At 51.3% G+C, this 24,552-nt stretch overlaps 1 protein-coding gene across 1 annotated transcript in view; it reads left to right on the top strand.

Moving 5' to 3' along the window:
- Window positions 1-24,552, top strand: part of LOC145354065 (uncharacterized) — a 36,311-nt gene that overhangs the window by 4,181 nt on the left and 7,578 nt on the right. The window contains exons 4-12 of the mRNA XM_080205195.1: window positions 270-502; window positions 3,808-3,955; window positions 7,219-7,374; window positions 8,139-8,253; window positions 9,866-9,936; window positions 10,490-10,624; window positions 13,316-13,489; window positions 18,234-18,294; window positions 22,282-22,436. Of these exons, the coding sequence (XP_080061321.1) occupies window positions 270-502; window positions 3,808-3,955; window positions 7,219-7,374; window positions 8,139-8,253; window positions 9,866-9,936; window positions 10,490-10,624; window positions 13,316-13,489; window positions 18,234-18,294; window positions 22,282-22,436 (1,248 nt within the window). The remainder of the gene's footprint in view (window positions 1-269; window positions 503-3,807; window positions 3,956-7,218; window positions 7,375-8,138; window positions 8,254-9,865; window positions 9,937-10,489; window positions 10,625-13,315; window positions 13,490-18,233; window positions 18,295-22,281; window positions 22,437-24,552) is intronic.

Raw genomic sequence — 24,552 nt, forward strand, 5'->3', positions numbered from 1 at the left:
ACAGGAGGAGATCCCATTCAGCCCCTTGAGCCTGTTACACAGGAACAGGAGGAGGGCCCATTCAGCCCCTCGAGCCTGTTACACAGGAACAGGAGGAGGGCCCATTCAGCCCCTCGAGCATGTTACACAGGAACAGGAGGAGGCCCCATTCAGCATCTCTTCGAGTTTGTCTCTGCACCATTCAGACAGTACAATTCTGGGATACGCTGTGGCAATGTTTCTTTGTAACTGCCTGTATTTCTCGCCCTCCCCCCACGTCCTGGAATCAGCCTCCGCTGGAAAGCCTGGCCACGGTGGAGGAGACAGTAGTGAGGGACAAGGCGGTGGAGTCACTGCGTGCTATCTCCAAGGAGCACTCGGCACCCGACCTGGAGCGACACTTTGTGCCGCTGGTCAAACGCTTGGCCAGTGGCGACTGGTTCACCTCGCGGACATCGGCATGTGGCCTGTTCAGCGTGTGTTACCAGCGAGTCCCCAACCCCGTCAAGGCAGAGTTGAGGCTGTGAGTATGGCACATTGAGCAGCGTGAGCAGGTGCAGGAGACATTGGAGCCATGCGGTGGGGGCAGGGGGTTGTGTCGATGTGGGACTGTTTTCTGAAGGCCAAATCCACCCATCGCTCAGGCTGAGGATCGGGACACTGCTTTGAGACGTTCAGTATAAAGATAGAACATAGAACACTACAGCACAAACAGACCCTTCGGCCCACAAGTTGCACCAATCACATCTATACCTACCAAGCCATAGAACTATCTGTAACTCCCAATCTCATTAAATCCCATATACTCATCCAGAAGTCTTTTAAAAGACCCCAGCGAGTTCACCTCTACCACCACCTACGGCAGCCAATTCCACTCACTCACCACCCTCTGAGTGAAAAACTTACCCCTAACATCTCCTCTGTACTTGCTCCCCAGCACCTTAAACCTGTGTCCTCTTGTAGCGACCATTTCAGCCCTGGGAAGTAGCCTCCGAGAATCCACCCTATCTATACCTCTCAACATCTTATAAACCTCTATCAGGTCGCCTCTCAACCTTCGTCTCTCCAGGGAGAAGAGCCTTAGCTCCCTCAACCTATCTTCATAAGGCTTGCCTCCCAATCCAGGCAACATCCTTGTAAATCTCCTCTGCACCCTCTCAATAGCTTCCACATCCTTCCTGTAGTGAGGCGACCAGAACTGCGCACAGTGCTCCAAGTGGGGTCTGACAAGGGTCTTATAAAGTTGCAGCAATACCTCCTGACCCCTAAATTCAATCCCTTGATTAATGAAGGGCAGAACACCATATGCCTTCTTGACCACATCCTCCACCTGTGAGGCTGATTTAAGAGTCCTATGGACTCAGACCCCAAGATCCTTCTGCTCTTCAACCCAGCTAAGACTCCTACCCTTGATATTGTACTCCTGCATCCCATTGGTCCTGCCAAAATGGACCACTACACATTTATCCGCGTTGAAGTCCATCTGCCACTTCTCCGCCCAGTCTTGCATCCTATCTATGTCCCGCTGCAACTTCTGACATCCCTCCAGACTATCCACAGTACCACCAACCTCCGTATCGTCGGCGAACTTACTAACCCACCCCTCCACTTCCTCATCCAGGTCATTTATGAAAATGACAAACAGCAAGGGTCCTAGAACAGATCCCTGGGGCACTCCACTGGTGACCGACCTCCATGCAGAAAAAGATCCATCCACAATCACTCTTTGCCTTCTGCAGGCAAACCAGTTCTGGATCCACAAGGTCAAAGCCCATTGGATACCATGCCCTCTCACCTTGTCAAGAAGCCTTGCATGGGGGACCTTACCAGACGCCTCGCTGAAGTCCATGTAAACCACGTCCACCGCTGTTCCTTCGTCAATGTGTTCAGTCACGTTTTCAAAGAACTCAACTAGGCTCGTAAGGCATGATCTGCCCTTGACAAAGCCGTGCTGACTATTTCTGATCATTCTAAACTTCTCTAAATGCTCATAAATCTTGTCCCTCAGAATCCTCTCCATCAGCTTACCAACCACTGAGGTCAGACTCACCGGTTGGTAATTTCCCAGGCTGTCCCTGTTCCCTTGAAAATAGGAACCACATCCACAATCCTCCAATCCTCCGGAACCTCTCCCGTCTCCATCGACGACGCAAAGATCATCGCCAGGGGCTCTGCAATCACTACCCTCACCTCCCACAGTAACCTGGGGTACATCCCATCCGGTCCTAGCGACTTATCTATCTTGATAGCATTTAAGAGTTCCAACACATATAGATCTGCATTTACAGATAGATCTGCACTTCTCTAGCGCCTACTGGCACTGCAGGGTTTCCCAAAATGCTTCGTAGCAATCAAGGAGCATCATGATTGCTCTAAGGTAGGAAGTGAAGCCCAGGTCTAGATGTCAGAGCAGAACTCAGAACCATCAATATGTGACACTCACTAATCCATCCAACCAGGAATTCAGGAAAAACTTCTTTGCCCAGAGAGTGGGGAGAATGTGGGACTCGCTCCCACGGGGAGTGGGGAGAATGTGGGACTCGCTCCCACGGGGAGTGGGGAGAATGTGGGACTCGCTGCCACGGGGAGTGGGGAGAATGTGGGACTCGCTCCCACGGGGAGTGGGGAGAATGTGGGACTCGCTCCCACAGGGGGTGGGGAGATTGTGGGACTCGCTCCCACGGGGAGTGGGGAGAATGTGGGACTCGCTCCCACGGGGAGTGGGGAGAATGTGGGACTCGCTCCCACGGGGAGTGGGGAGAATGTGGGACTCGCTCCCACGGGGGGAGTGGGGAGAATGTGGGACTCACTCCCACGGGGAGTGGGGGAGAATGTGGGACTCACTCCCACGGGGAGTGGGGGAGAATGTGGGACTCGCTCCCACGGGGAGTGGGGGAGAATGTGGGACTCGCTCCCACGGGGAGTGGGGAGAATGTGGGACTCGCTCCCACGGGGAGTGGGGAGAATGTGGGACTCGCTCCCACGGGGAGTGGGGAGAATGTGGGACTCGCTCCCACGGGGAGTGGGGAGAATGTGGGACTCACTCCCACAGGAAGTGGTTGAGGTGAATATTATCGATGTATTTAAGAGGAAGCTGAATAAACGGGTGAGGGAGAAAGGAATAGAAGGAGATGGAGATTGCTGGGGTGGGGGGGGTACGATTTTATAATATTGGCCTCCAGTTTGGACCTCGGGACTAGGGGTTTCAGTGAGTGTGGGATTGAATATGGATATGGGCTGAAAGGCCTGTTTGTGTGCTGGGAAACAGTGAAGGATTTGGCCTTGCCAAGCGCGCTGAGTGCTTTCAATTTCAGCTCTTTATTCACCTCATTCACTTTTCCATCCCAAAACCTCACCTCATTTCCTTCCTCCCTCCTCCTCCATCCATCCCTCCCTCCCTCCCTCTCCACTTGCTCCCTCATCACCTCCTGTCTTCTCCTCCCCCATCCATCCTTCCCTCTCCACTTCTTCCTTCCTCCTCCATCCATCCCTTCCTCCCTCTCCACCTCCTTCCTCCTCATCCCTGTGTCCCTCCCTCCCTCCCTCTCCACCTCCTCCCTCCCTCTCCACCTCCTCCCTCCCTCTCCACCTCCTCCCTCCCTCTCCACCTCCTCCCTCCCTCTCCACCTCCTCCCTCCCTCTCCACCTCCTCCCTCCCTCTCCACCTCCTCCCTCCCTCTCCACCTCCTCCCTCCCTCTCCACCTCCATCCCTCCCTCCCTCCTTGCCCTATCCTCTCCGCCCCAACTCCTGCTTTTCCACCTCACCTCCCCTCTTCCTTCTGTCTACCCACCCCCCCGTCCCCACCCCCCCACTTTCCCTCGCACAGAAGCTTCCGGAATCTCTGCGCTGATGACACTCCGATGGTTCGGCGAGCTGCAGCATCCAAACTTGGCGAGTTTGCCAAAGTGCTGGAAATCGAGAACCTGAAATCCGAGATCATCCCCATGTTCGTCAACCTGGCCTCTGACGAGCAGGTACCTGTCGGAGCACCCACTCCCTCACAACTACCGCCCCCCGCCCCACCCCCCCCAGCCTCCCCCCAGCCTCCCCAGCAGCTATCCAAGCCTGGGCTAGCTTTATCCATTTTTTTTTAACTTTATTCCAATCCAATCAAGTCAAATTAAAGCCAATTCAGAGTCCCAACAAGTTGGGACATTCCCGATCCAAGCTGACAAGACAGGGCTCTCACCACCTGTCTTGGGCTTGACCGACATGATCCAAGCTGATTGGAGTAGGTGTAGCTCCTCCTCCAATGCGGCACTCCCTCAGCACTGACCCTCTGACAGTGCGGCACTCCCTCAGCACTGACCCTCTGACAGTGCGGCACTCCCTCAGCACTGACCCTCTGACAGTGCGGCACTCCCTCAGCACTGACCCTCTGACAGTGCGGCACTCCCTCAGCACTGACCCTCTGACAGTGCGACACTCCCTCAGCACTGACCCTCTGACAGTGCGGCACTCCCTCAGCACTGACCCTCTGACAGTGCGACACTCCCTCAGCACTGACCCTCTGACAGTGCGGCACTCCCTCAGCACTGACCCTCTGACAGTGCGGCACTCCCTCAGCACTGACCCTCTGACAGTGCGGCACTCCCTCAGCACTGACCCTCTGACAGTGCGGCACTCCCTCAGCACTGACCCTCTGACAGTGCGGCACTCCCTCAGCACTGACCCTCTGACAGTGCGGCACTCCCTCAGCACTGACCCTCTGACAGTGCGGCACTCCCTCAGCACTGACCCTCTGACAGTGCGGCACTCCCTCAGCACTGACCCTCTGACAGTGCGGCACTCCCTCAGCACTGACCCTCTGACAGTGCGGCACTCCCTCAGCACTGACCCTCTGACAGTGAGGCACTCCCTCAGCACTGACCCTCTGACAGTGTGGCACTCCCTCAGCACTGACCCTCTGACAGTGTGGCACTCCCTCAGCACTGACCCTCTGACAGTGCGGCACTCCCTCAGCACTGACCCTCTGACAGTGCGGCACTCCCTCAGCACTGACCCTCTGACAGTGCGGCACTCCCTCAGCACTGACCCTCTGACAGTGCGGCACTCCCTCAGTACTGACCCTCTGACAGTGCGGCACTCCCTCAGCACTGACCCTCTGACAGTGCGGCACTCCCTCAGCACTGACCCTCTGACAGTGCGGCATTCTCTCAGTGCTTCTATTGGACGAACTGCCTGAACCTTGATCCCGAATGCTTCGAACCATGACAGGCCAGAATGTCATTCCGGATGAGACATTAATTATCCACGCCTGCAGAATCACTGACAGCCCCGATGTCAGTAACTGTCTGAACTCGAAGACCAAAGTTGAAAGAGGTTTCTGCAAGTCTGCACCTTTTCCCACACAGCTGTGTGCCGAGGGGAATGAACCGCAGTTTAACTCCTTCCTCTTTCTGGCTGCAAACCGCAGCTCACGTTTTCGCACTTCCCCTTTCCCATTGAAATATTTCCTGTTCCCGAGTTTGTTCACAACATCACTCCGATTGCTCATTGCAGCTTCTCGCTATCTTCTCGTGTGAACTGTTCTCCTCTCCACAGCCACTGCTCTCTCTGGTGTCCTTTCACAGCCTGTGTCTCACTGTTCTTATTTGATGTGAATGGCCCCACTGATAACTCAGCAGAGACGGGGTGTCGGACATTACTGCAGCTGGTTAGCAGCCCTGTCTCAGGACCAGAGCTTCTGGGTTCGAGACCAACCCTGGGATGTGCAGGTTAGGTGGACTGGCCATACAAATTGTCTCTTACCGTCCAAAGATGAGTAGGTTAGGTGGATTGGTCAGATGAAATTGCTCCTTAGTGCCCAGAGATGTGCAGGGGCGGCACAGTGGTGAGCACTGCTGCCTCACAGTGCCAGGGACCTGGATTTGATTCCTGGTTTGGGTCACTGTGTGTTTGGAGTTTGCATGTTCTCCTCAGGTCTGCGTTGGTTTCCTCCGGGTGCTCCAGTTCCCTCCCACAGTCTGAAAGACATGCTGATTAGCGTGCACTGACCGAACAGGCACCGGAGTGTGGTGACGATGGAAATTTCACAGTGACTTCATTGCAGTGTTAATGTAGGCCTTACTTGTAACTAATCAATGGGTTGATTGGCCATGTTAAATCACCCGTCGTGTCAGGAGGATTAGTGGGGTGAATATGTGGGGTTCCAGGGATGGGGCCTGGTGGAATTGTTATAGACTCGATGGGCCGAGTATCCTTCTTCTGCACTGTAAGGATTAGATGATTCAAAGGCTAAGGGAAGAGAAAGATTTCCTGATATTCATAGAATCATAGAACCCTACAGTGCAGAAACAGGCCCTTCGGCCCATCGAGTCTGCACCGACCACAATCCCACCCAGGCCCTGTCCCCATATCCCTACACATTTACCTGCTAATCCCTCTAACCTACACATCCCAGGACACTAAAGGGCAAGTTCAGCACAGCCAATCAACCTAACCTGCACATCTTTGGATTGTGGGAGGAAACTGGAGCACCCGGAGGAAACCCACGCAGACATGAGGAGAACATGCAAACTCCACACAGACAGTGACCCAAGCCGCGATTCGAACCCAGGTCCCTGGAGCTGTGAAGCAGCAGTGCTAATCATTGTGCTACTGTGCTGCCCACATGTCTGATGGTGAGCAAGGATGCTGTACACTGCAGGGATATATCAATGGAGTGTGAGGCAGTGTGTTTGTGAAACGCAGACATACCAACAATACAATAAATGGAAGGTCCTGTGAAGTGTAGAGGAACAGAGGGATCTTGGAGTGAATGTTTACAGATAATGAGGTCAGGAGGCATAGGGATACGTTCCTCAGCCAATAGCTGAGATCGAATAGAAGAACCAGACGGTTAGAACATAGAACCCTACAGCATAAACGGGCCTTTCGGTCCTATCCTTTCTCTTCTCATCCTTTTACTCTTCACATATTTGTAGAACGCCTTGGGATTCTCCCTAATTTTACCCGCCAAGGCCTTCTCATGACCCTGACCCGGGATTTGGTGTCAGACCAGAGGGGCATGGGAATGCTGGCTCTCGATGGAGCCTGGTGTGGAGCAGGGACACCAGTGTGGATCCGATGGGCTGAATGGCCTGTTTGTGCAATGGGGCCTCAGTGTAATCTCTGGCTGTGGGCTCGGTGAGTGTCGAACGATACAGAGCAGGCGAAGTGGGGAGGATGTGACGGTTTGATGAGGGCGGCTATTCGGCCCCTTCCTAGAGGCTAACCGTCTGCTGTGCTCTGGCAGGACTCTGTGCGGCTGCTGGCTGTTGAAGGTTGTGTGAGCATCGCAGAGCTCCTGAAGCGGGAGGAGGTGGAGAAGCTAGTGATGCCCACACTGCGCCAGGCAGTGGAGGACAAGTCATGGCGTGTGCGCTACATGGTGGCAGACAAATTCACTGAGGTAAGCGGGCGAAGCGAGAGGGGAAGATTGGCGTCACCATCGCGCGGGGAAAGGATTTCTGTTCGGCCTTCATGATACATGACAATGCAGAGTCGCTGAGCAGAGACTGATAGCCAGGTTCCGCACACAAGGACGACCTCAACCAGGACCTTGGGTTCATGTCACACTATCTATAACGCCCATGAATTGCCTGGACTTGCAAAATCTCACTATCTACACTGTCTGGAGACAATACACATCTCTTTAACCTGTGCTTAACGCTCTCTCCACTCACATTGTCTGTACCTTCAAGACTTGATTAGCTGTAAAGACTCGCATTCCACTCATTATTCTGTAAATTGAGTCTTTATACGCCCTGTGTGTGAACAGAACTCCCACTCACCTGACGAAGGAGCAGTGCTCCGAAAGCTCGTGGCGTTTACTACCAAATAAACCTGTTGGAATTTAACCTGGTTTTGTGAGACTTTTTATTCTGTCAAGAAGCCAATTTTGTATCCATTTAGATCCCTCACCCTGGATCCCATCAGATTTAACTTTATGCAACAACCTACTATACGGTTCTGACTGAGGCGGGGGTGGAAAGGGGGGCGGAGGTGGGGTTAGGACACCAGCCAGGTCTGTCAGTGCTCACAGTTTTAACCCTTTCAGTTGTGCTGAGGGTAACGGGTGGTATTTACCCTGAGGTTTAAGAGTTTCTTCTTTACTTTTTCCCCCTGTTTCGTTCTCTCCCTCCCTCTCCACTCCGTCTGTGTGATCGTTGACAGCTGCAGAAAGCCATTGGGCCAGAGATTACCAAGAAGGACCTGGTTCCGGCCTTCCAGAACCTCATGAAGGACTGCGAAGCTGAGGTACGCGCCTCGGCGGCCGGCAAGGTCAAAGGTCAGTGTCCACACAGAGGTCAGGGAAAGAACTACCCCCCCACTCCTCCCCGCCACCTGTCGCTTTCGCAGTGAGGCCAACAGAGTGAAAGGAGGAGTTTTATTTCTATGACAGGCCACAGTTTGGAATGCAAGAAACGCAGCAGCCAACAAGTGCACAGCAAGATCCCACAATCAGCCATGTGATAATCATTGAATCCTTTGTACAGAAGGAGGCCATTCAGTGCTTTGAGTATGTACCAACCACAATCTCACCCAGGCCCGATCCCTGTAACCCCATGCTTTTACCCAGCTAGTTCCCTAACACTAAGGGGCAAGTTACAATGGCTAATCCACCTGACCCACACAACTTTAGACGCTAAAGGACAATTTAGCATGGCCAATCCACCAAACCTACACTTCTTTGGACCCTAGGGATAATTTAGTATGGCCAATCCCCCTAACCTGTGTACCTTTGGACTGTGGGAGGAAACCGGAGCACCCGGAGGAAACCCACGCTGACACAGGGAGAAAGTGCAAACTCTGCACAGACAGTGACCCAAGCCGGGAATTGAACCCAGGTCCCTGGCGCAGTGAGGCAGCAGTGCTAACCACTGGGCCACCGTGCTCCCGGGAATCGAACCCGGGTCCCTGGCGCAGTGAGGCAGCAGTGCTAACCACTAGGCCACCGTGCCCCCGGGAATCAAACCCGGGTCCCTGGTGCAGTGAGGCAGCAGTGCCAACCCACTGTGTCACCGTGCCCCTGGGAATCGAACCCGGGTCTCTGGCGCTGTGAGGCAGCAGTGCTAACCACTGTGTCACCATGCTGCCAGGAATTGAACGCGGGCCCCTGGCGCTGTGCCCCCGCAGTGGTAGAATAAATTTAACTTCATTAGCTGGATGGCTGCTTCGCGATACCAACTGCACGGGTTCGAATCCTGGACTGGCTGAGGTCACTCGTGAAAGCCCCACTTTTGGACCTTTGCCCCTCATCTGAGGTGTGGTGATCCTCAGGTTCAGTCAGCACCAGTCAGTCTGCCCCTCGAAGGAGAGAGCAGCCTCTGCTCCCCAGGGACTGCGGCAAATTTACCTTGTCTTTACTGACCCACATTAGCTGCTTTTTTTTCACTGATGTTGATTGAGGGATAAATTTTAGCCCTGGGACACAGGCTAGATCTCACCCCCATGCCCCTCCCCTCTGCCTCCCCCACTCTTCTTCCAAATAGTGACCGTGAGATCTTTATACCGCCCCAAGAGGGCACACAGCCTTCACTTATGCCTCATCCAGAAAGCCAGTGCCTCTGACAATGCGGCACTGCCTCAGCACTGACCCTCTGACAGTGCGGCGCTCCCTCAGCACTGACCCTCTGACAGTGCGGCGCTCCCTCAGCACTGACCCTCTGACAGTGTGGCGCTCCCTCAGCACTGACCCTCTGACAGTGCGGCGCTCCCTCAGCACTGACCCTCTGACAGTGCGGCGCTCCCTCAGCACTGAGTGTGCGCCAGGCTGAGTATAAAACTCCCCTTCTGTTTCTGATGCATTCGTTTTACTGATGATGTGAGCTAGCATTGAGATATTCAGCAAGAATGGAATGAGAATTGAAAGTTCCTGACTGAATCCTGGTCTCTTTCAGAATTCTGTGAGAATCTGCCCCCTGATGGACGACAGCAGATCATCATGACCAACATCCTGCCCACTGTGAAGGTGAATCTCCACATTCCTGACAGATACCACCTTCACCTTTCCCTTGTATAACTCTGGAGCTATATATAATCCCGTGCTGTACCTGTCCTGGGAGTGTTTAATAGGGACAGTGTAGAGGGAGCTTTACTCTGTATCTAACCCTGTGCTGTACCTGTCCTGGGAGTGTTTGATAGGGACAGTGTAGAGGGAGCTTTACACTGTATCTAACCCCGTGCTGTACCTGCCCTGGGGGTGTTTGATGGGGACAGTGTAGAGGGAGCTTTACTCTGTTTCTAACCCCGTGCTGTACCTGTCCTGGGAGTGTTTGATGGGGACAGTGTAGAGGGAGCTTTACTCTGTATCTAACCCCGTGCTGTACCTGTCCTAGGAGTGTTTGATGGGGACAGTGTAGAGGGAACTTTACTCTGTTTCTAACCCTGTGCTGTACCTGTCCTGGGAGTGTTTGATGGGGACAGTGTAGAGGGAGCTTTATTCTGTATCTAACCCTGTGCTGTACCTGCAGTGTGAAAGGTCAGATGAGTTTCTCACCTCATTGTGTTCTGCTCTATAACAGGAACTTGTCTCGGATGCGAATGAGCACGTGAAGTCGGCTCTGGCCTCTGTAATCATGGGACTGTCCCCAATGCTGGGCAAGGACCACACTGTGGAACATCTTCTGCCTCTCTTCCTGGCACAGCTGAAAGATGAGGTGAGTTCCCTGGGCTCCAGAGGTCTCTCGGGTTCTGGGACCTCTGCAGACCTTTGACCTGTTGCGTTGAGGGGTCCCAATGGACTGAGTCACTGTCGGCTTTCCCCCTTGGCGTAGGGATGGAGCAACCGTTTACAGATGGATTCTGGCTGAGAGGGAGGACACAGCTCCTGTGTGTGGGTTATGCTGAGTTCACCGGGTTTTAATCCCTGTGGATTCCCCTGCTGTGGATGGGGTCTGAGTAACATTCTCATTCTACCACCCCCAGCCCTGTACCTTACTGGGCTCCTCTTGCTGTTCCCCTCTGCTGAAAGATTCAACAGTATCTGCTGCCACTGCCCTTTCAGATCAGAAAAAGCCGCTGTGTGGAAAATATTCTGTCCTCACAGCAGATTGTGTCACATGGTTTGATGTTTCTTCACACACTTATTGTATCCTGTTTATCCCCTGTATCTGTGTATCTCTACCTGCCCTCTCTTTCTGTCTCTGTGCCTTTTCTCTCACTCCATCTCCCTCTCTCTCTGTTTGTCCCTCTCCCTATCTCTCTCTCTCTCTCTGTTTGTCCCTCTCCCTATCTCTCTCTCTCTGTCTCTCTGCCCTCTTTCTGTCACTCAACCCATTTCTCTCTCTCTCTCTCTCTATTGGCCCGTTTCTCTTTCTCTGTGTCTCTGTTTCTCTTCTTATCTGTTTGCTGTCTCTCTGCCTTGCCTTCTCGCTCTCTCTCTGTCTTGTTCACTCCTTCAATCTTTCTCTCTCTGTTGCACTCTCTCTTGAACACGCTTTCTGTCTCTGTCTGGCTTTCTATCTCTGTGTTTTTCACTCTCTCGCTCTCAAGCTGTTGGTGAAAATTCTTGTTCACCAGTTGAGGGAAAACAGCAACAGGTTTATTTACAGGTAAAGGCTGTACGGAGACTTGTTGGTGCTGGCTCGATGGGCCGAATAGTGCAGAAGGAGGCCATAGGGTTGTACTATTTTGTGACTCTATGGCTGTATTCACCCCGCAGACTAATCTGTCCCACAGCGTATCATTCAAAGTGGCTCTAAAGTAGCAGCACTCCAAGATTTGCTCGGTGATATGAGACACAATCATTTCCCCTGGAACTCAGCCCTGGAATGAAATTGAAATCTCTGCAATATGATTGATGGTTTCAGATGGAAATGTGACTTTAGCAATTCTCCGGTCACACTCAATGACTTGGAGCCAGGGGCTCTTAGTGTTGTGAGATAACGAATCAGATTGTACCTTTGGACCCCACACACACTCAGGTGGAATGCCTTTCTCTTCTCCGATTACATTGGCCTGAAAATAGTAACCCAAACATTTTGTACATTGTGTCCTGTCCTCCACACAGATACCAAAAGGATCGAACCGTCCAAATAAGGTACATATTTTTAATAATCCTTCTCCGTCTCGACTGCAACAGAAAATGTCCACTCTCGGTTTGAGCTCAATTTTACCCTCGTCGCCAATGTAATTCTTGTTCACCTGTTGGGGGAAAACAGCAATAGGTTTATTTATGGGTAAAGTTTATACAGAGGCTTCCAGCCTCATGTCTGCAGCCAGCTCCGGAGAAGGTTCTGGAACAGAAACCTGAGCTCCCCAGAGTGACTTCATAATTGGTTCCCTGGATCATGTGACCTTTAGCCTGCAGATTGGTCCGTAAAGGGATAATCACCACACTCTCCAAAAGCCTCTGCTGGTTAGGGTGCACTGGCCATGCTAAATTCTCCCTCAGTGTACCTAAACAGGCAACTAGTGTGGCAACTAGGATTTTCACAGTAACTTCATTGTTAAAGTAAGCCTGCTTGTGACTAATAAATAAACTTTAAAACTTTAATTCTATGTCTCTCTCTCTGTCTGTCTCCTTCTGTCTGTCTGTCTCTCTGTCTCTCTCTGTCTGTCTGTCTCTGTCTCCATCTCTCTCTCTTTCTCTCTCTCTATGTCTCTGTCTCTCCGCATCTCTCTCTCCTCACTTCTCTCTCACTTGCTCTCACTCTGTCACTATTTCACACACTCTCTGCACGCTCTCTTTCTCACTCCCCCTGCACTGTCTCTAACTCAATCTCTCTCCCCCTCTTCCTCACACTCTGTCCCCATTTATCTCCCTTTCTCCACTCTCTTTCTCTCTCACCGACTGTCTCATTCTCTGTCTCCCCCCATCCCTCTCCCCGCCTCTGTCGGTCTCTCCCCGCCTCTGTCGGTCTCTCCCCGCCTCTGTCGGTCTCTCCCCGCCTCTGTCGGTCTCTCCCCGCCTCTGTCGGTCTCTCCCCGCCTCTGTCGGTCTCTCCCCGCCTCTGTCGGTCTCTCCCCGCCTCTGTCGGTCTCTCCCCGCCTCTGTCGGTCTCTCCCCGCCTCTGTCGGTCTCTCCCCGCCTCTGTCGGTCTCTCCCCGCCTCTGTCGGTCTCTCCCCGCCTCTGTCGGTCTCTCCCCGCCTCTGTCGGTCTCTCCCCGCCTCTGTCGGTCTCTCCCCGCCTCTGTCGGTCTCTCCCCGCCTCTGTCGGTCTCTCCCCGCCTCTGTCGGTCTCTCCCCGCCTCTGTCGGTCTCTCCCCGCCTCTGTCGGTCTCTCCCCGCCTCTGTCGGTCTCTCCCCCCCTCTGTCGGTCTCTCCCCCCCTCTGTCGGTCTCTCCCCCCCTCTGTCGGTCTCTCCCCCCCTCTGTCGGTCTCTCTCTCTGTGTCTCTCTCTCTGCAGTGTCCAGAGGTCCGTTTGAATATCATTTCGAACCTGGACTGTGTGAACGAGGTGATTGGCATCAGACAGTTGTCACAATCCCTGCTGCCCGCCATTGTTGAGTTGGCAGAAGATGCGAAATGGCGGGTACGACTGGCCATCATCGAGTACATGCCCCTGTTAGCGGGACAACTGGTAAGCATGTGACCTGATTCTGTGTTTGTCAGGCATTGCTGTAGCACCTATCCCCACCTCAGGACACCTCCACTTGTTTCACAGATAATGGAGACCAGTTTTTCACCTGTGGAAATGTGGCAATCATTTTGCACAGCAAGATCCCACAAAAAACTGTGCAATTTGGACCTAGATCATCTGATTCTTTAATCTGTCCGTTAATTGTTAGCCAGACCTAGCGTCTATTGCCCATCCCTAATTTCCCCTTGAGAAGGGGGTGGGTGAGCCGCCATCTTGAACCCGCTGCAGTCCCCGTGTGGTGTAGGTACACCCACAGTGCTGTTAGGGAGGGAGTGCCAGGATCTGACCCCAGCAACAGTGAAGGAATGGCCGATATATTTCCAAGTCGGGACGGTGAGTGACTCGGAGGGGAACCTCCAGGTGGGGGGTGTTCCCAGGTATCTGCTGCCCTTGTCCTTCTAGATGGTAGAGGTGGTGGGTTTGGAAGGTGCTGCCTAAGGAGCCTTGGTGAGTTGCTGCAGTGCATCTTGTAGCTGGTACACACGGCTGTCACTGTGCGTCAGTGGTGAAGGGAGTGAATGTTTGTGGTTAGCGTGTCGATCGAGCGGGGCTGCTTTGTCCTGGATGGTGCCGAGCTTCTCGAGTGTTGTTGGAGCCGCACCCATCCAGGCAAGTGGGGAGTATTCCATCACACTCCTGACTTGTGTCCTTGTAGATGGTGGACAGGCTTTGGGGAGGAGGTGAGTTACTCACCGCAGGATTCCCAGCCTCTGACCTGCTCTGGGAGCCACAGTATTTATATGGCTGGATCCAGTTCAGTTTCTGGTCAATGGTAACCCCCAGGATGTTGATAGTGGGGGGGGATTCAGTGATGGTAACCCCCAGGATGTTGATAGTGGGGAGATTCAGTGATGGTAACCCCCAGGATGTTGATAGTGGGAGGGATTCAGTGATGGTGACCCCCAGGATGTTGATAGTGGGGGGGTTTCAGTGATGGTAACCCCCAGGATGTTGATAGTGGGGGGGATTCAGTGATGGTAACCCCCAGGATGTTGATAGTGGGGGGGGGATTCAGTGATGGTAACCCCCAGGATGTTGATAGTGGGGGGATTCAGTGATGGTAACCCCCAGGATGTTGATAGTGGGGGGGGTTTCAGTGATGGTAACCCCCAGGATGTTGATAGTGGGGGGGATTCAGTGATGGTAACCCCCAGGATGTTGATAGTGGGGGAGGATTCAGTGATGGTAACCCCCAGGATGTTGATATTGGGGGGTATTCAGTGATGGTAACCCCCAGGATGTTGATAGTGGGGGGGATTCAGTGATGGTAACCCCCAGGATGTTGATAGTGGGGGAGAATTCAGTGATGGCGATGCCGTTAAATGCCAGTGTTAGATCCTATATTTTCAGTATTATCAGCAAATTTAGCAACTGTACCTTCAGTCCCTTCATTCGATTCTTGTATATAAATGGTACAAAGCTGAGGCCCAAGCTTTAAATCCTGTGGCACACCATTTGTAAAATCCTGCCATGCAAAAAAGACCCATTTATCACTACTCAGTCCTTCCTGGTAACTAACCAGTCTTCTTTCCATGTCAATATGTTACCCCTACTCCATAAGCTTTAATTTTCCACAATGACCTTGATGTGGCACCTTATCAAATGCCTTCTGGAAATCTAATACAGCACATCCACTGGTTCCCCTTGATCTATGTGACTCTTCGTGGAATTTCAATAAATTAGTTAAAAAATAACTTCCCTTTCACAAAATTATGTTGATTCAGCCTTTTTGTCTAGAATTTTTCTAAATGCCCTGTTGTAACATTTTTAATAATGACTTAAATAATATGCATGGCGCAGTGGTACCGTGGTTACTGCAGCTGCCTCACAGCTCCAAGGACCCACGTTTGGTTTTGGCCTTGGGTGAGTGTGTGGTGTCTGTACGTTCTTCCCATGTCTGTATGGGTTTCCTCTGGATACGCTTGTTTCCTCCCACACTCCAAAGATTAAAGTTTATTTATTAGTGTCATAAGTAGGCTTACATTCACACTGTAATGAAGTTACTGTGAAACTCCCCTAGTTGCCACACTCCGGCACCTGTTCCGGGTACACTGAGGGAAAATTCAGCACGGCCAATGCCCCTAACCAGCACATCTTTCGCCTTGTGGGAGGAAACCGGAGCACCCGGAGGAAATCATGCAGACACGAGAAGAACATGCAAGCGCCACACAGACAGTGACCCAAGCCGGGAATTGAATGTGGGTTTCTGGCGCTGAGCCAGCTGCGCCAACCACTGTGCCACCGAGCTGCCCATATTATTAATCATTATTAAAAATATTCTTGTAGGTCATATTCTGGCATTTTATATTAAGAGGATTGGTTATGGTAATTTGCCCCTTAGTGTCCAAAGATGTGTAGTTTAGGTGGATTGGCCATGCTAAATTGCCCCTTAGGGGGCGATTTTACCATTTTGATTCTGAGTGCTGAATCTGGGCGCAATTCAGATCCGACTTGGAAACTTGTTCTCAGGCGCCCCCATACGCACTCAGCCTGAAAAAATTGCGAGTCTGAACTGTGCTGTGGGCGGGACTTATCGCGCCCAAAACGCTGCTGCTCCAGTCGGAGCCTTCAACTGCACATGCTTACGAAAAAGAATTGAGAAGCACTCCCCTGTCACAGTGCGCCTGGGCCAGGGAGGAGCAATGTCTCTCCCAGACCACCACAAACATTGCCCCCCCCCCCCTCCTCTCAACAACATTACAGACCCACTTATCCCTCCTTCACCTCCTGCCCCCCACCCCCTCCCCACCCCCTTGGGGGGAATGTCCATACATCTCTAAAAGCAGCAGGACAGGTCAGTAAGGTGGGGAAGAAAGCAAATGGGATACTTGCCTTTATTAGCTGAGGCGGCTGCCTTGGAGAACGCTTACCCGAAGATCAGAGGCCGAATGCCCGTGACTGCTGAAGTGTTCCCTGATTGGAAGGGAACACTCCTGCCTGGTGATTGTCGAGCGATGTTCATTCATCTGTTGTTGTGGCGTGTGCATAGTCTCCCTAATGTACCATGCCTTGGAACATCCTTTCCTGCAGTGTATCAGATAGACAACATTGTCCGATTTGCAAGAGTATGTACCGTGTACCTGGTGTTCTCATGTGAAATGATGGCATCCATGTCGATGACCTGACATGCCTTGCAGAGGTTGCTGTGGCAGGGTTGTGTGGTGTTGTGGTCACTGTTCTCCTGAGGGCCGGGTAGTTTGCTGCGGACAATGGTCTGTTAGAAGGCAAGAAGTGGTGATATGGGGATGGCCTTGGTGAAATGTTCATCTTCACCAATGACATGTTGGAGGTTCTGGAGAAGATGTTGTAACTTCTCCACTCCAGGGAAGTACTAGACGACAAAGGATACTCTGTCCACTGTGTCCCGTGTTTGTCTTCTGAGGTGGTTGGTGCGGTCTTTCAATGAGTTGAGCGCTATATCCTGTTCTTACGATGGCGCTTTCCAGTGTCTGTAGATGTCTGTTGTGATCCTCCTCATCTGAGCAGATCCTGTGTATCTGGAGGGCTTGGCCGTAGGGGATGGCTTCTTTAATGTGTTTAGGGCGGAAGCTGGAGGATTGGAGCATTGTGAGGTTATCTGTGGGCTTGTGGTACATTGAGATGCTGAGGTGACCGTCCTTGATGGAGATGCATGTGTCCAAGAATGCAACCGATTCCGGAGAATAGTCCATAGTGAGTCTGATGGTGGGATGGAACTTGTTGATGTCATCATATAGTTGTTTCAGTGATTGTTCACAGTGAGTCCAAAAGAAGAAAATGTCATTGATGTATCTAGTGTATAGCATCAGTTGAAGGTCCTGTGTGGGGAAGAAGTCTTGTTCGAGCCTGTGCATGAAGATGTTGGCATATTGAGGTGCAAATTTGGTCCCATGGCTGTACCGTGTGTCTGGATGAAGAACTGGTTGTTGAAGGTGAAGACGTTGTCGTCCAGGATGAAGTGAATGCGTTGTAGAATTGTGTCTGGAAATTGGCAGTTGTTGGTGTTGAGTACTGAGGCAGTTGCAGCAATGCCATCATTGCGGGGGATGCTGGTGTAGAGTGCTGAGACATCCAGTGTGATGAAGAGTGTTCCTGGTTCAACTGCACAGGTTTGAGCGAGCCTTCTCCACCACACAGGACCTTCAACCTCCCCAATCCAACGCTGGCAACTCCAAATAATGGCTCCATTTGAGAGGGGCCCTCAGTTTATTGTTTGATGTGAAATTTGAGTGAAGAAAGTTTGCTGTTATCTCAGCTAGTTCCTCTTCTAACATTTAGCTGAAACATTACAACAGCAAGTGAATTGAAAAGATGTCTTCCCTCAAATTGAGGAGATGAATGGGTGGTTTGATGGAAGAGGAAAACGGATCAGGGTGGAGATACAGAAACTATTTACACTTGTTGGGGAGAGTCTCGGACGACGGAGCAGAGTCAAAAGTTGGGAGGCAAGCCTTTCAGGAGTGAAATTAGGAAACAGTTTGGAACTCACAGGATGGTCGGAACTTTCTTGTTACATATAAGAATATTTAATGTCTCCTGTAGTGATGTAAAGGTGTTTTTCTATTCCTTGGTTTCAGATTTCTAAGGCAGTAGAGACTGACAGTGTAATGTGGGGAGGGGGTAGTGAGACGCGGCCATTGCGATATTTAACCCGGGTGCTGACGGAATTGAGACCTGTAATCGTGCTGTCCCTTTACCTCCACAGGGTGTTGAGTTCTTCAATGAAAAGTTAAACTCCATCTGCATGGCGTGGCTGGTTGACCATGGTGAGTGCAGGAAGAGATGTCACCATACACCATCGTCATCCACTATCCATGTGGTATCATTTCATTCAGGAGGAAGCCACCCTGTGAGGGTTGTTTTGCCCGAGGCCCATCATGTCTGTTCTGACTTCATCCAGTCCCTTCCCGCCGCCCCTGACTTTCTCCCCGGGACCTGGAACATTCTTTCTGATCAGATTGCGATCCAGTTCCCTTTTGGAATCCCACGATTGAATCTCCGATCCTAACCACTCACTGGGTGGAAAAGTTTCTCCTCGAGTCCCCCTCGCTTCTGTCTCCAATCACCTTCTGTCTGTGTCCCCCTGCTTCCCGATCCCCTCCCCCGCCAATGGGGACAGTTCCTCCCTCCCCACCCTCTGTCCCGGGCCCCCTCGTGATTTTGAACACCTCGATTGAATCTCCCTCTCCACCTTCTCCCTCTCCCAGTAGAATATTCCCAACTTCTCCCATCCATCTCAGGACTGAAGCTCCTCATCCCAGGAACCATTCCCGTCAATTTTTTCTTCATCCTCTCTCTCTGTCTTCCTCCCCGTCGCTCTCTCTCTCTCTGTCTCTCTCTCTCTCTGTCTCTCTTTCTCTCTCTGTCTCTCTTTCTTTCTCTCTCTCTCTCTCTCTGTGTCTGTCTCTCTCTGTGTGTCTCTCTCTCTCTGTGTCTGTCTCTCTGTGTCTGTCTCTCTGACTGTCCATCTCTCTCTGTCTTTCTTTGTCTCTTTCTCTCTGTCTCTCTCTCTCTCTTTCTCTTTCTCTCTCTGCTTCTCTCTCTGCCTTCTCTCTCTGCCTTCTCTCTCTGCCTTCTCTCTCTGCCTTCTCTCTCTGCCTTCTCTCTCTGCCTTCTCTCTCTGCCTTCTCTCTCTGCCTTCTCTCTCTGCCTTCTCTCTCTGCCTTCTCTCTCTGTCTCTGTCTCAGTCTCTCTGTCTCTCTCTCTGTGTTTCTCTCTGTCTCTCTCAGTCCCTCTAACTTCACATCCTTCATATAATGCATTGCCAAGAACTGGACACAATGCTCCAGTTGAGGGTGAACCAGTATTTAATATGAGTTTTATATAACCTTCTTGTTCTTTTACTCTGTGCCAGTATTAATAAACTCCAGAATATTATCTTTATTAACTGCTCTTTCCACCTGTCCTGGTCACCTCCAATGATCTCTGTACAGATGCACCCACCTTCCTCCGCTCCCTCACCCCTTTCGAAATTGTAACCTTATTTTATATTGTCTCTCCACATTCTCCCTATCTCAGTGTATCTCCTCACACTCCCCTGTCACATTTCCCTGCTTTCAATCTAATCACCATGACACTGACCTCTCTGTGTCCTCTAGAGTTCAGACACTATCCTTCTCCCAGCTCACAGTGTGTCTTGAGCTTGTGTGGTCTGAGAGGGGCACTGACTGGCTGCCAGTACTAGCTGTCCCATGCCCAATCACTGAGCACACAGTACATGTCACTGAATTCCAGAGCATGAGAGGCTGGATCAGAAGTGGACTATTCGGCCCATTGAGTCCGCTCTGTCACTCAGTACCTTTGTGGTCAAGCATGGACCTCACCTTCCTGCCCACTCCCCATATCCCATAATCCCCAAGACATCAAAAACCCACCTTGGCCAACTTCAAATATACTCCTCGCTGGAGCTCACATAACCCTCTGGGGGAGAGATTTCCACCACCCTCTGAATGAAGACATTTCTCTTCATCTCAGTACAAAATGGCTGCCCCCTTATCCTGAGACTGTCTCCCCCCCACCGCCCCCGTCCTCTGTATTTTTCATTCACTGACTAGCAGAAACAATTTCTCATTGCCCATCCCCCCAAACCCCCTGCAGCAGCTTTCAATAAGATCACCTCTCATTCTCCTAAACTCTAAAGCTTTGACAAAGGGTCATCTGGACTTGAAATATCAGTTGTTTTCTCTCCTTACAGATGCTGCCAGACCTGCTGAGATTTTCCAGCATTTTCTCTTTTAATCTTACTCATGTAACTGTCCAAATGCATTTTAAAAGACAAAAGTGTACCTGCTTCAACTACTACCTCTGGAAGCTTGTTCCAGATACCACCCTCTGTGTGAAAAAGTTGCCTCTTTGGACCCTATTGTATTTCCCCTCTCACCTTAAACCTATGTCCTCTAGTTTTAGACCCCCCACAACCTTTAGGAAAAGATTTTGACTGTCGTTATTTTATAGACCTCTATAAAATCACCCCTAAGCCTCCTACGCTCCAGAGGAAAAATGTCTCCATCTATCCAGCCTCTCCTTTTAACTCAAACCATTAAAGTCCCGGTAGCATCCTAGTAAATCTTTTCTGCACTCTTTCTAGTTTAATAATATCCTTTCTGTAATGGGGTGACCGAAACTCAACACAATATTCCAAATGTGGCCTTACCAATGTCTTGTACAACTTCAACAAGACGTCCCCAACTCCTGTATTCAATGTTCTGACCAATGAAACCAAGCATGCAGAATGCCTTCTTCACCGCTCTGTCCACCTGTGACTCCACTTTCAAGGAGCTATGAACATGTACCCCTCGATCTCTTTGTTCTGTAACTCTCCCCAACGCCCTACCATTAACTGAGTAAGTCCTGCCCTGGTTCAGTCGACCAAAATGCATCACCTCACATTTATCTAAATTAAACTCCATCTGCCATTCGTCAGCCCACTGGCCCAATTGATCAAGATCCCATTGCAATCCGAGATAACTTTTTTCACTGTCCACTATGCCACCAATCTTGGGGTCATCTGTAAATTTACTAACCCTGCCTCCTATATTCTCATCCAAATCATTAATATAAATGACAAATAACAGTGGACCCAGCACTGATCCCTGAGGCACACCGCTGGTCACAGGCCTCCAGTTTGAAAAACAACCCACTACAACCACCCTCTGGCTTCCAATTTTGTATCCATTTGGCTAACTCACCCTGAATCCCGTGAGATTTAGTATTATGCAACAAACTACCATGCAGTACCTTGTAAGGGGAATGAAGAGAATGTGGGACTCGCTCCTACAGAGAGTGGGGAGAATATTGGACTTGCTCCCATGGGGAGTGGGGGAGAATGTGGGACTCACTCCCACGGGGAGTGGGGAGAATGTGGGACTCGCTCCCGTGGGGAGTGGGGAGAATGTGGGACTCGCTGCCACGGGGAGTGGGGAGAATGTGGGACTCGCTGCCACGGGGAGTGGGGAGAATGTGGGACTTGCTCCCATGGGGAGCAGGGAGAATGTGGGACTCGCTCCCACAGGGAGCGGGGAGAATATGGGACTCGCTCCAACGGGGAGCAGGGGGAATGTGGGACTTGCTCCCACGGGGAGCAGGGAGAATGTGGGACTTGCTCCCATGGGGAGTGGGGAGAATGTGGGATTCGCTCCCACGGGGAGTGGGGAGAATGTGGGACTCGCTCCCACGGGGAGTGGGGAGAATGTGGGATTCGCTCCCACGGGGAGCAGGGAGAATGTGGGACTCGCTCCCATGGGGAGTGGGGGAGAATGTGGGACTTGCTCCCATGGGGAGTGGGGAGAATATGAGACTCGCTCCCACGGGGAATGGGGGGAATGTGGGACTTGCTCCCATGGGGAGCAGGGAGAATGTGGGACTTGCTCCCATGGGGAGTGGTTGATGTGAATAGTAGTGATGTGTTTATGGGGGGAAGCTGGATAAATGCGTGAGGGAGAGAGGAATAGAAGAATATGGAGATGGGAGGGGTGAAATAGAGAGGGGTGGGCGGAGGCTCTTGTAGATCATGAAGACCAGCATGGTATAGATGGGCTGAATGGCCTGTCTCTGAGTTATGGTTCTGAGGTAATAGATTAGGTGGAACTGAGTTACATTGCTTGATGTTGCTATCATTATAGAGCTCTGATGTTTGCTTAGAGGTTGCGCTGATGAGAGTGCAGTATGGCGAGGGGTAGGTCTGGCCGGCATGGGTTCTGAATCGAGATCTGTCCCACTGAGTTAGTGACTCTCCTTTTCTCCCCATCCTTCAGTCTTTGCTGTTCGCGAGGCGGCCACCAACAACCTGAAGAAGCTGACCCAGAAGTTTGGTAAAGCTTGGGCTCAGAACATTATCATCCCCAAGGTCCTGTCCATGTCTAGTAATCCCAACTACCTGCACAGGATGACCACTCTCTTCTGTGTCAATGTAAGTTTCTACTATGGACCGGGTTGTTACCCCTCCTCCCACCAACTCCACCCCATTCCCCATCCTCCCCCCATTACCCTGGGTGTCACTGGCTAGGTCAGCATTCTTATTGCCCATCCCTAATTTCCCCTTTGGAAATGTGACGGTGAGCCACTTTCCTGAGTCTCTGCCGTCCCCCCAGTAACAGAGAGTCTCGGCCATTTCAAGAGGAGATGATTGAGAGTCAACCATATTGCTGCGGCTCTGGAGTCACATGTAGGCCAGACCATGGCAGATTCCCTTCCCTAAAGGGAACCAGATGGGTTTTTTCAAAAATCGAATGATAGCTTCATGACCCCAGTTGCTGAGATTAGCTTTACAATTCCACAATATTCTATTCCCACTACGGCAGGTGATAAAATTTGAATTTTGTGATAAATCTGGAATTAAGAATCTACTGGTGACCATGAAACTATTGTTGATTATCAGAAAAACCCATGTGGTTCACTGATGTCCTTTAGGGAAGGAATTCTGCCATCCTTACCCGGTCTGGCCTACATGTGACTCCAGATCCACAGCAATGTGATTGACTTTCAACTGCCCTCTGAGTGAGAGACTCAGTTCAAAGGCCAATTAATGATGGGCAATAAATGCACAGTGATGCTTCAATCCCATGAATAAATAAAAGTAAATTAATTGAATTTAAATACCTGACGTGATGAGACTTGAACTTGTGTTGGCCTCCCTGATCGTTTACCTGGATGCTTGTGTCACCAGTCCAGCAATCACACCATGACAGCCCTGTCTACTTCCCTCCTGCACACTTGTACAGGCCATGTGGAGGAAGTTAGCTGAACCCAAGGTGTTGATATAATTATTAAATTAATTATGTAACAATCAAAGTCTCACTGACACTCCACCACTCGCAGTCTGCCAACCCTGAAAATGTCGCTGTGTTTGCTGCTTGATTTCCTCTCTGTGAACCGATTGCCAATCTGTGGCAGTCCATCGCCCCAATCCCCTGAACTTGGAACAACTTTTCTCCAGCATTTTGTGGGGGAAACTGTAAAATCACTGAGACCACGTCCGCTGGTTTATCCAGTACTGACTCCACTGCCGACACCTCAACCAAAACCTCAGGCTAATGTCTCAACCACAGTTTCCTCTAGGAAACCAATCCTTACGATTTCTCTGTTGCCACATCCTCTAGTAATAGGTTCGCACATTGTCGCAATGACTGACGCTTGGCTAACAGACCTACAGTTCCGTGCATTTTTTCTCTCTCCTTAACAGCAAAGTCTCATTTTCGAACCTCCTGTCTCCTGGGACTGAGGTTCTGGGATCGAGGCAGAAAATGGAAGGAATAATCCATCATTCCAAAGCCATCAGCATCCTGAGGGTGGCGGTGTGTGGAGGGGGTGGAGGTGCGTGGGGGTTAGCACTGTCCAGAAACTGATCTGGGCCAGATGGTGTCTAACAGCGAGTCAGAGGCTGAGAATCCTGCAGAGTGTAACTCGGTGCAGGAGTCCTGCAGAGTGTAAGTCACCTGACTCCCCAAAGCCTGCCCACTGTCTACAAGGACACAAGTCAAGAGTGTGATGGAATACTCCCCACTTGCCCGGATGGGTGCAGCTCCAACAACACTCAAGAAGTTCAACACCTTCCAGGACAAAGCAGCCCTGCTCGATCGATACTCTAACCCCAAACATTCACTCCCTCCAAAACCGATGCACAGTGACAGCCCTGCGTACCATCTACAAGATGCCCCACAGTGACTCATCAAGGCTCCTTAGGCAGCACCTTCCAAACCCACCACCTCTACCATCTAGGAGGATAAGGGCAGCAGATACCTGGGAACACCCCCCCACCTGGAGGTTCCCCTCCGAATCACTCACTTGGAAATATATCGGCCATTCCTTCACTGTCGCTGGGTGAATCTTTTGGGACTAACAGCACTGTGGGTGTACCTACCCATACAGACTGCAGCGGTTCAGAAAGATGGGCACAGCCTGTTTGGGTGCTGCATTGCTCTGTGACATTCACTTCTCATCATGCCCACCAGAGGGAGACATTGTTCAGTAGTTTGAAGACGTCTTCTCTCTCTCTCTTTCTGTCTCTGTCTCTCTATCTCTCTGTC

This window comes from Carcharhinus amblyrhynchos, chromosome 16 (genome assembly GCF_965287045.1).
Source record: "Carcharhinus amblyrhynchos chromosome 16, sCarAmb.v2.hapA, whole genome shotgun sequence".
Classification (NCBI taxonomy): domain Eukaryota; kingdom Metazoa; phylum Chordata; class Chondrichthyes; order Carcharhiniformes; family Carcharhinidae; genus Carcharhinus; species Carcharhinus amblyrhynchos.